General features: G+C 40.7%; 1 protein-coding gene across 1 annotated transcript; it reads right to left on the bottom strand.

Moving 5' to 3' along the window:
- Positions 1-8,480: 8,480 nt before the first annotated feature.
- LOC103517567 (tubulin alpha-1 chain) lies at positions 8,481-10,163 on the bottom strand. The gene has a single exon (XM_008482608.3). It carries the CDS (start codon positions 9,982-9,984, stop codon positions 8,629-8,631), a length of 1,356 nt encoding a protein of 451 aa, XP_008480830.1. The 5' UTR covers positions 9,985-10,163; the 3' UTR covers positions 8,481-8,628.
- Positions 10,164-12,631: the final 2,468 nt, after the last annotated feature.

The following is a 12,631-nucleotide window of genomic DNA, read 5'->3' on the forward strand; positions in this document are numbered from 1 at the left end:
ATTGAGATATTCGGAAAATTCTACAATGCTGCAGTGAGCACCAATAATAACACAAAGAAACTGCAATTACAATAATTAACTTCACGCACCTTTACAATTTACATTTACAAAATGATGGGTACACTAACTATAGAACCCAAATGGGGTCTAACTTTGTTCCTGCCTCATTTTTCCCCAAATATTCTCGATTTCTCAGACATCCTCTACATAATAATAAGTAAAAAATGAATACTAACTGATGACATTGATGGTATTTCCAGAGATATTTGGGAATGAAGGGCCGGAATGCGATGTTACCAATGTTCGTGGTTTTAGCCGTGAATCTCAGAAGTCTTCGAGTCTTCAAATACCTGCCAACACACAAAACACAAAGTGTACTATCTTTAAAATTACTTACTTACCTACTCAAAGATAAGTTACAGGGTTACAGCGTGTAACTGAAGGTTAAAAAAATAGTTTGAATTTCAATCATATTAGTGCTTTATTAGTTTTCAGTTACATGCTGTAGATAAGTGCTTAATGACGCTTATGGAATTATGCGTATGGAAAATTGTGAGAGTAAAAGTTAAATCGCCTCTGTGATTTGATGAGATTAACTAGCTCGGTTTTTTACTTTACTGGTGGCTCTGGGAGCTGAAGTCCCGGGTTCGAAACTCTATTAGGTGGACGCTATGCTGCTTAGAGCACAATACCCTTCATCAGGCCGTATTCAGGGGGTGGGGCCGAGGAGGTCGCCTCTCTGTTTGTCCTGGATACGGCCCTGCCCTTGAAAATACCCCAAAACCCCATATTATGAACAAAATACAAATACTGAACCTCAAACTGCACTGAAGCATAAATTCCAAGCGTCTGATAGGCCAAAATTTACTTCAGTCTGACTTGAGAGCGAGAATGTGTGTTAATAGGGCGTAGTCATCTTTCAAGTTTTAAATTTATAACTCGAGCCGCCTTTCATTGAAATTTCTTCTCACTGAATTAGAAAATGAAAACCCATTTTATTTCAAGCCTTGTCTGCACCTAGGTCCTAAAATTAAATTTATTAGAATAAAACATACCTAGTATCTACAATCTACATAGGTGCTAATTAAAGTTACATGGCGTAGACGTAATTTCTGGATCCTCCCAGTAGTTATGTCTGATGGTATCTAGTCATAGAAAAGAAAACTAGAAAATCATCGATGGAAAAAAAAAATTGAACAATACAGGGTGTACACAAATCGTAAATGTGATTTTTTTTTTCTTTTTTTTTTTTTGTCTTTTTCTTTTCGCTCCCAAGAGGACTTTGATGGAAGGAACTGTAACAAAGGAGATCTTATTTATCGTCCCGAAAACGAAAAGAGGAGTACAGGATAGGCCAGACGTTCCGAAAACAAACCTTATCTGTTTAAATTTCGGCCTGAGCGAGAATCGAATTCGCAACCTAGCGCTTACTAGGCAGGCGCGCTGCGCTACCCTCCAAGCTAACTATTAGGCTGACAATTCTGACAAACAATCAGATTTCTGAATCTAAGCGGGTTAACGTTAGGTAAACCAAAAGTTTAATTCAAAGTTTGACACCCACCAAAGAGAAGACAGAGATAATAGGAAGATGATGTCCACTATTTCCACCTAAAAATCCTCAGAGAAAATTTGGCATAGAAACTTTCGTCATACCCTATCTACGTAGAAAATCGAAAACAAACCTTATCTGTTTAAATTTCAGCCTGAGCGAGAATCGAATTCGCAGCCTAGCGCTTACTAGGCAGGCGCGCTGCGCTACCCTCCAAACTAACCATTAGGCTGACAATTCTGACAAACAATCAGATTTCTGAATCTAAGCGGGTTAACGTTAGGTAAACCAAGTTTAATTCAAAGTTTGACACCCACCAAAGAGAAGACAGAGATAACAGGAAGATGATGTCCACTATTTCCACCTAAAAATCCTCAGAGAAAATTTGGCATAGAAACTTTCGTCATACCCTATCGACGTAGAAAATGCATACGTAATTAGGTACTTATCTACTGGTAATTAATTAGGTGATAAATTTCTTCAGGTACTTAGTGCCTACTGAGTTTTACTATTGAGAAATCTAATGGCTTAAATTTCTTTAATCTAATGGTTTAATGTCTTTTAATCAGATGATTTAATATCGTTCATCTTAATGGATTAATTTCTTTATGATTGGGATTGGAAAGAAATCATCAAAACCGTTTCAACTGCTCATGAAGATTACTTAGGTACTTTTTTTCTGTTAAAATATTTTTCAGACACCAAATAACTAGTTGTTTGCTTTACTAAAGTTCTTTGCTAAAATTTAAATAATTTCAATTAGTGACAAACAAAAATAACAAACAACTAGAAGTTCGTGCTTTAATTTTAAAAAATTTAATTGATTGTGGCAAAAGTTTTAAATTTAAATATTTGTGGATGATTTTGAAGTGAAAATAGTTACCTCTACAATTTGAAGTTACCAATTTTAATTTTTAAAACAAACAATTTAAAGTTAGCAATTTTATTTTTTCAAACAAAATTATCTCAGAAAGTGTTTGAAAATTCTGTTTGATTTTTAATCTGTTTCATTCAAATACCTAAAGTTCAAAAAATGAGTGATAAACTTGTATATTTCCTGATTTTCGTTTTAATTTTATCTCATAAGGAAAAATGAGGACCTGAAACACAGTGAAGACCATGTCCAGAAATATGTATGTTGAGGATAAGGTTCGCCCCGGGCTGAAATCGAATATTCGACCTTTTTGTGTACGGAACAAAACTTACAAAACAAGTCACAAGTCACTATGATTTAAGTATTTTTTTTTGTTTTTTTTTTTTCAGATCTCAGCTCGCCAATCAACGTCGTAACAACTGACAGCTTGGTGTCAAGACCTTTGATTCGAAGACGATTCAAACAATTTAAAGTTACCAATTTTATTTTTTCAAACAAAATTATCTCAGAAAGTGTATCTCAGAAATCTCAGAAAGTGTTAATCTATTTCAATCAAATACCTAAAGTTCACAAAATGAGTGATAAACTTGTATATTTCCTGATTTTCGTTTTAATTTTATCTCATAAATTATCACACTCCGCTGAAACACAGGAAAATAATAGCTGGGACAATCAGAATCAAGGAAACTTTAGCTCTAACAATCAAGAACATTTTGGTTCTAACAATCAAGGAAACATCAACTCTAACACTCAAGAAAAGATTGGTTCTAACAATCAAAATCAAAAATCACAAAATCAGAGAACCATTAGCTCTAACACTCAAGAAAAGATTGGTCCTAACAATCAAATCGGTAGCTTACAAAATGAACTAAACACTAGCTTTAACAATCAACATTTTGGCTTCGAGGGAAGGGGCCAAAAAACGGACCCCTGGAAACTCATCGTCCCCCTTATCTTTGGGTTCCACTTTGAGAAAAGATTGGTTCCAACAATCAAAATCAAAGATCACAAAATCAGAGAACCATTAGCTCTAACACTCAAGAAAAGATTGGTCCTAACAATCAAATCGGGAGCTTACAAAATGAACTAAACACTAGCTCTAACAATCAACATTTTGGCTTCGAGGGAAGGGGCCCAAAAACGGACCCCTGGAAACTCATCGTCCCTCTTATCTTTGGGTTCCACTTTTCCGGCATAGTGGCTGCTGCGGCACACGTCATAAAGTTGTTCATCGTCCAAGCGTTTTTCGCCAGCAAATCAAAGATTACAAAATCAGAGAACCATTAGCTCTAACACTCAAGAAAAGATTGGTCCTAACAATCAAATCGGGAGCTTACAAAATGAATCCTGAAAACCACAAGTAGATATTCTATTTTTTTAATGCAAATACCTTCATTGGACTGCCCGCATAGGACTACATATTGGAAATCCCATTTGACCAGTAGTTCCTATGAAATCTCATTTATTTGTGGAAAAAAAGGCGGTGATTTTTAAGAGGTGGCTTTTTGACCGCCTACCCCTATTCTCACTCTTCTTGGTTTTTTCACACTGCTTACTCCGGAATGGCTTCGTTTGGTTGGTACACAGATCACTCCAGCTACTTGTAAGCGCTAGGTCGCGGGTTCGATTCCCACCCGGAGCGGATTTTTTCCAAAATATTTTTTCTTTTTTTGCTCACTCTTTTCTTTAAACTTCAAACCTACCCCTATTCTCACTCGTCGCTGTTTTTTCACATTGCTCACTCCAGAATGGAGTTCCACTTTTCCGGCATAGTGGCTGCTGCGGCACACGTCATAAAGTTGTTCATCGTCCAAGCGTTTTTCGCCAGCAAAATAGCGCTTCTCATCGGAGCATATATTGTTCTTCAAAAGCTCATCCAGCTGAATTCGATGAAAACCGTGCATAAGGTCCTTGTGGATGAACCGTATTATGATCACGCGATGCCGCCACACGGGCCACCAGTGACGGCATATCACGCGCCCCATGCCGCCTATGGACCGCAGCATTCTTCAGGTAAACTTTTAGCTAAATACCCTTTGGGGGTGGCGAACCGTATTATGACTATAATTCGGTGAAGACGGTGCACAAACATAAGCCCCTTGTGGAGGAACCGTATTATGATCACGCGATGCCGCCACACGGGCCTCCAATGCCGCCAGTGACGGCATATCACGCGCCCCATGCCGCCTATGGACCGCAGCATTCTTCAGGTAAACTTTTAGCTAAATACCCTTTAGGGGTGGGCTATATACATTTCTAACGAAAGTCACAACTTTGGGTCGGGGTTGTGTTTTGGGGTCACTAGGAAGCTATTCGCTATGAAAACTCATTTTTTTATGTTTGCTAGAGCAGTGTTTCCCAACCTGGGCGATATCGCCCCCTTGGGGGCGATGGAGATTTTCACGGGGGCGATGAAGCCTTAGGGGGCGATATGGGGGGCGATCAATAAAAGGAGCGATAAAGGGGGCGATGGCTATCTAGGCAAATTAAACAAATACACACGAAAAGTGCATGATAGCCGAAAAATACATTTACATTTAATTGTACAAACATAAAAAAAGGTAAAAAAAATAAGCAAATTAAGGTTTCGGACAGTTTTCACAAGGCCAAGCAGGCCTCATGTTGATTCTACAAGAAAAATTCTCCTTAAGGATTTGGACCTAGAAAGAACTCTTAAAGACCTTTAGGCCAGGTAGACCTGGAGGAAAGTAATGTAATCGGGTCAAATTTTCGATGGTCAGTTTTTAGTGTCAAAAGGTAAGTTTTCTCGTTGTAAAGGTAAGTTTATGTCCAAGGCGATAGAACGTTGAATGTTCTCACTGGATCACTGCATGAACATATAGTCAATCAGCGCAACGTTGGGCGTGGTTTGTGTCTGAAGAGGTGACTCACTAAACAATCACATGCTGCTGGCTTTTGTCAGTCTCTGCTGCTGGCTTTTGTCAGTCACACCCAGGCAAGGTGAGATTAATGCGAGCAGAACCGTCACTAAAAACTTCAGTAGTCAAACTGTGTCAAAAACTTTTGAAAAAGTGATCCAAAATCTGGATTGCATTAACGTAACCCACAGTGATCGATATTAATGTCTGCACAGAACAGCCTATAGGGGAAAAAATTACACCTCTTAGAGATAATACAGATATCTCACAAGGTCCTATATCTCTTTAAAGTGTGGCTCACTGCAGTGTGGCTCACTGCAAATAAAGAACAAACTTCAAGTAAATTGTACACTTTGGACTGCAATGACTTAATTCAGTCAATTGTCAAGAAGTGAGTATGAAAAGAGGAGGTATCCAACGCTGAAGTTGTGAAGTTTTAACCCTTTCAGTCATTTGTCCAATATAAGGGTCGATTGCGTAACTCCTAAACGGTATAAGTGATAGAAACATGGGACCAAACAAATTGGTCCTCTCTGGACCTAAGGAACCTAGAAAACAGGTCCAATAATTTTTTCGCTCGCTAGATTTAATTTATGACTGAAAGGGTTAAAGTTTTAGGAGCCTACTCAGCGATCTTGTTCATTAGAAAAGATGCGAAGGAAAATGTAATCGCTAAATGCTTTCTCCTATCGTTCCGTCTGCTTTATTCGAAATTTGTTTGTTTCAGTTTTTCTTCTTCTTACTTTTTTACTTAAGACCTATATATAAAAATGGATACTTACGAGTGGGATACTTACGAGTTTATATATAACTTAAGTAAAAAAGTATTTACAAAGGATGTCAGAATTAAATAAATTCATTAATAGTTCTTCTTCTTCTTCTTTTTTCCCAAGAAGTTTGATACTGGAAACTGTAACCAAGGAGAACTTATGGACCCAAAATCGACCAGAGAGGGAGGATAGGAGAAAGCCAGCCATTCCAAGAACGAACCTTATCTGTTTAGAATAAAGTCCACCCCGGGTGGAAGTCGAACCCATGGCCCAGCGCTTGCAAGGTAGACGTGCTAATCTCCAAACGAACTAGGCTGGCTATTTTCGTCTCCTTACATTGAGGGATTCAGCTCTAAGTACAAACAACTCAATTCTGGGACTGTTTTGAGTGAGTAAAGATATCAAATACAAACAACTCCAATTCTGGGACTGTTTTGAGTGAGTAAAGATATCAAATAACATAGTACAATATTGCAGATGAGTTACTAGGTAAGTAGGTAAACGATTAGAGATCCATTTAGAGCTCAAACTATCCTATTATTACATCCAGTTAATCTGGTAAGTTATTTGAGGTGCGGTTGGCACCTTCATTAAAAAGCTTTAAGGCAAAATTACTGCCCAAATAAAAATAGTTGGGTGGAAGAGCTCAAACAAGTGAGAAGAGAACCTTGCCACTGAAAATAAACCTAGTCAGGCTAATTAGCTTGGAAGCGCGTCTGCCTTGTAAGCGCTAGGTCGCGGGTTCAATTTCCGTCCCGAGCAAAAATCGAATTTTCGAAAACTCGGACCAATATGGGTTAACAGCGTGCACTGTGCGCCCATACGTAAAATTGAGAGTAAGGTCACTTTACTTGCGGCTTTCATATTTCATCATTTCATATTCGAGATGTAAAATCATACGCTGTGACACAATTTAGCACCTTACCAAGTTTCAAAGTAGTCACTAGTCAGCCACCAAATAGGTATATATGTAAGTACTCGTAAGATTTAGTTACCTACCTATGAGCCTGGTGGATTAATTGAGGCCTGAGATAAATTAGCTTAAAGGAAGAACTTTTGTTGTACCTACCTACTGAAGTTTGATTGGTCTAATCTTCTCGAGAAATTAAACAAGAACAAAGGAATGGATTATTAAAACTCGAAGAATAGGTACCCGTAAGATTTAGTTACCTACCTATGAGCCTATGGTGGATTAATTGAGGCCTGAGATAAATTAGCTTAAAGGGAGAACCTTTGTTGTACCTACCTACTGAAGTTAAATTGGTCTAATCTTCTCGAGAAATTAAACAAGAACAAAGGAATGGATTATTAAAACTCGAATTTATTACATCTCAGAATTGAAACATCTAAAACCAATGAGGAGAACAGAGAGTCACGGTAAAACCTTCAAGTTGAGCAATCTTCAATAATGTCTCGGTTGACCAGATCTTCAAAAGTGTCTCCCTTGGACTAGTCCTCTCCCTCTTCCGCGTCCTCTCCTCCGGCTTAATCTTTGGTTTTCGTTATCTACTCGCGCCTACGGGGAAGGAGAGTGATAGGTAAGTAATCATGTCGTGTGGTCCGTCAAAGGTCAACACTTGCAAAATTGGCCCGCGCTATGATGGAGTTTGAGTTTAAGAACCCCTGATCAAGGAAGAGAATGAAAAGTGCATTTAATATACTCTCTAACCACAACTTGTTATATAGAATATATAGTTGATGGAAAGTGTGGAGTTGCATAGACTATCACTCTAGAGTTGATGTGCAGTGTAGACTGTAGACAAGGGACGGGGAGGTCTACAGTCAAGGGACGAGGAGGTCTACAGTCTAGGGATGGGGAGGTCTACAGTCATCTATTATTCATAATCCAGAGTTCCGCCATTTGTTTTGTATTGGTGGTCGCCATTTTCCCAGTGGACTAATATTTACCTACCATAGCCAAAGAGCAGTGGTTCCCAAACTTTGTTTATACGCGGACCCCTCCTTTTTTAAATGTTCGCGGGTTTCGCGATTATGTTCGCGGATTTCGCGATTATGTTCGCGGATTTCGGTTCAATTTCCGCCCCGAGCAAAAATCGAATTTTCGAAAACTCGGACCAATATGGGTTAACAGCGTGCACTGTGCGTCCATACGTAAAATTGAGAGTAAGGTCACTTTACTTGCGGCTTTCATATTTCATCATTTCATATTCGAGATGTAAAATCATACGCTGTGACACAATTTAGCACCTTACCAAGTTTCAAAGTAGTCACTAGTCAGCCACCAAATAGGTATATAGGTACTCGTAAGATTTAGTTACCTACCTATGAGCCTGGTGGATTAATTGAGGCCTGAGATAAATTAGCTTAAAGGAAGAACTTTTGTTGTACCTACCTACTGAAGTTTGATTGGTCTAATCTTCTCGAGAAATTAAACAAGAACAAAGGAATGGATTATTAAAACTCGAATTTATTACATCTCAGAATTGAAACATGTAAAACCAATGAGGAGAACAGAGAGTCACGGTAAAATCTTCAAGTTCAGCAATCTTCAATAATGTCTCGGTTGACCAGATCTTCAAAAGTGTCTCCCTTGGACTAGTCCTCTCCCTCTTCCGCGTCCTCTCCTCCTTCTCCAGCCTCCTCTCCCATCTCTTCATAGTCCTTCTCCAGAGCGCCCAGGTCTTCCCTCGCCTCTGAGAACTCTCCCTCTTCCATCCCCTCCCCAACGTACCAATGAATGAATGCTCGCTTGGCATACATCAGGTCGAACTTGTGGTCTAGCCGCCCCCAGGCCTCCGCAATAGCGGTGGTGTTGGAAAGCATACACACGGCGCGTTGAACTTTCGCCAGGTCGCCTCCAGGCACGACGGTGGGAGGTTGATAGTTGATACCCACCTTGAACCCGGTCGGACACCAGTCGACAAACTGAATGGTCCGCTTCGTCTTAATAGTCGCGATGGCAGAGTTGACATCCTTGGGGACAACGTCACCCCTGTAGAGCATACAGCACGCCATGTACTTGCCGTGCCGCGGGTCACACTTCACCATCTGGTTGGCAGGCTCGAAGCACGCGTTGGTGATCTCCGCCACGGACAGCTGCTCGTGGTACGCTTTCTCCGCGGAGACGATCGGGGCGTAGGTGACCAGCGGGAAGTGAACACGCGGGAAGGGAACCAAGTTCGTTTGGAACTCGGTGAGGTCAACGTTGAGCGCGCCGTCAAACCGAAGAGACGCGGTGATGGACGAAACAATTTGACTGATGAGACGGTTCAGATTGGTGTACGTGGGACGCTCTATGTCCAGATTCCGCCTGCAGATGTCATAGATAGCTTCGTTGTCGGCCATGAACGCACAGTCGGAATGCTCCAGTGTCGTGTGTGTTGTGAGGACGGAGTTGTACGGCTCAACAACGGAAGTAGATACTTGCGGCGCAGGATAGATAGCGTACTGGAGTTTACTCTTCTTGCCGTAGTCTACTGAGATTCTCTCCATGAGGAGTGACGTGAACCCTGAGCCTGTGCCGCCTCCGAAGGAATGAAAAATAAGGAATCCTTGCAGCCCGGTACACTGGTCTGCCAGCTTCCTCACTCTGTCCAGGACAAGATCAATGATTTCCTTCCCGATGGTATAGTGACCGCGGGCATAGTTGTTCGCCGCGTCTTCCTTCCCGGAGATGAGTTGCTCTGGATGGAACAGCTGTCGGTAAGTACCTGTCCTCACTTCGTCCACCACGGTGGGTTCTAGATCCACAAACACCGCGCGGGGGACGTGTTTCCCAGCGCCTGTCTCACTGAAGAAGGTACTAAACGAGTCATCCCCTCCACCGATCATCTTGTCGGATGGCATCTGACCATCGGGCTGAATCCCGTGCTCCAGACAGTAAAGTTCCCAACAGGCATTTCCAATCTGAACCCCCGCTTGCCCGACATGTATGGAGATACATTCACGCATGATGACAATTTGATAAGTTTACGCGGGATCGAAATGTTAAGTCCCGACACAGGAGATTTCTTTGATTTCACGAACTTTTAAAAATGGATCGGAAAATTCGGCAGGATTTAAAATTTGCGAAGTGAACTGATGGGATGGCCGGGGAAAATTGTTGGAATAATTTAGGTGGCTGGGTAAAATGTACGATTAAGCATGGAGCATAAGGTAAAGATTATTCATGTAAACGGGAGCAAGTGCTCATACTTCAATCTCATACTCATGAGCAAATGCTTATACTCCATGCTCATACTTACGAGCATTTCCTTCTTTTTTATTCATACTGCCCAGTATGTTGTCGACTTGTCGAGGCAGCGTGGATGGTTCGGGCGACATCGATCGACGGCCAGTTGACTATGTGTGAACACACCGACACACTTTTAGTGTTATTGATTTTACTTACTTTTAGAGTGACCAAAGTAGGATCCGGTCGTGACGGCGTGCAACTTCCACTTGCCCAGTTGTCTGCAAATGACCGCACCATCTTCTGAACCCCACTCGTCATCACAGATGTAACCCCATTTGCCCAAATGATACACTTGGACGTTGCCTGAATGGGGACAGAAAGACAAAATGGGATTTTAAAACGGAGGACTTCGCTTTATTACAAGGTCTTCAATGGGGACTTTTTATAGACTTTATTTTTATCTATTCTTATATTTATTAGTTTCCGTTGGATCCCACTCGTCATCACAGATGTAACCCTATTTGCCCAAATGATACACTTGGGCATTACCTGAATGGGGACAGAAACAAAATTTATTAGGCGAGCCTCTCACTACCAGGTAGACCTGTTGAGCACACATACTATCAGGTAGACATTTTTATCTATTCTTATATTTATTAGATTCCGTTGGATCCCACTCGTCATCACAGATGTAACACCATTTGCCCAAATGATACACTTGGACGTTACCTGAGTGGGGACAGAAATATAATTCATAAGGTATTCAATGGGGATTAGTTTTCAATGGGGACTATGTAGATTTTACGAGTATCTATGTATTTATTTATTGGATTCTGTCGGATCCCACTCGTCATCACAGATGTAACCCCATTTGCCCAAATGATACACTTGGGCATTACCTGAATGGGAACAGAAACACAATTTATTAGGCGAGCCTCTCACTACCAGGTAGACCTGATGAGCACACACACACACACACACACACACACACACACACACACACACACACACACACACACACGAAATGTACGTTTTCCCAGTGTTCTTGCTGTGATTGGGCTCCCACGATGTTGAAGTTGTCGCAGCCAGAATAGTTAGCTCGGTTGGTAGCGCGTCTGCCTTGTAAGCGTTAGGTCGCGGGTTCGATTCCCGCTTAGGGCAAAATGTACGTTTTCCCAGTGTTCTTGCTGTGATTGGGCTCCCACGATGTAGAAGTTGTCGCAGCCAGAATAGTTAGCTCGGTTGGTAGCGCGTCTGCCTTGTAAGCGTTAGGTCGCGGGTTCGATTCCCGCTTAGGGCAGATTTTATCTTGGACGTATAATGTTCGTTCTCGGAATGACTGGCTTTCTCCAATGTTGTGTTCCTTCTCTTCGATTTTGGGACGATAATACCTTAGCCAGTTACAGTTCCCTCTATCAAACTTATTGAAAAGAAGAAGAAGAAAAGATTTAAGTATTTCAATTTTCACCTCTTCTCCTCTCAGGATGGATTATAATACAAAAATTCATTGGGAAAGAGAAGAGGGGAGAGGGAGGGGGAGAGAGAAGAGAGAGGGGCGGGTTTTCAATGAAAACAAATTAAACAAATACACACGAAAAGTGCATGATAGCCGAAAAATACATTTACATTTAATTGTACAAACATAAAAAAAGGTAAAAAAAATAAGCAAATTAAGGTTTCGGACAGTTTTCACAAGGCCAAGCAGGCCTCATGTTGATTCTACGAGAAAAATTCTCCTTAAGGATTTGGACCTAGAAAGAACTCTTAAAGACCTTTAGGCCAGGTAGACCTGATCAGGTCTACCTGATAGTGGGGGCAGATTTTATCTTGGACGGATAATGTTCGTTCTCGGAACGGCTAGCTTTCTCCTATATTGTGTTCCTTCTCTTCGATTTTGGGACGAACTTAGCCAGTTACAGTTCCCTCTATCAAACTTATTGAAAAAGAAGAAGAAGAAAAAAATTAAGTATTTCAATTTTCACCTCTTCTCCTCTCGGGATGGATTATAATACAAAAATTCATTGGGAAAGAGAAGAGGGAGGGAGAGAGAAGAGAGAGGGGTGGGTTTTCAATGAAAACAAATTAAACAAATAAACACGAAAAGTGCATGATAGCCGAAAAATACATTTACATTTAATTGTACAAACATAAAAAAAGGTAAAAAAAAAAAAAAGCAAATTAAGGTTTCGGACAGTTTTCACAAGGCCAAGCGGGCCTCATGTTGATTCTACAAGAAAAATTCTCCTTAAGGATTTGGACCTAGAAAGAACTCTTAAAGACCTTTAGGCCAGGTAGACCTGAGAGGGAGGGAGAGAGAAGAGAGAGGGGTGGGTTTTCAATGAAAACAAATTAAACAAATACACACGAAAATTGCATGATAGCCGAAAAATACATTTACATTTAATTGTACAAACATAAAAAAAG

The sequence above is a fragment of the Diaphorina citri genome, unplaced genomic scaffold (genome assembly GCF_000475195.1).
Source record: "Diaphorina citri unplaced genomic scaffold, Diaci psyllid genome assembly version 1.1 scaffold1893, whole genome shotgun sequence".
Lineage (NCBI taxonomy): Eukaryota > Metazoa > Arthropoda > Insecta > Hemiptera > Psyllidae > Diaphorina > Diaphorina citri.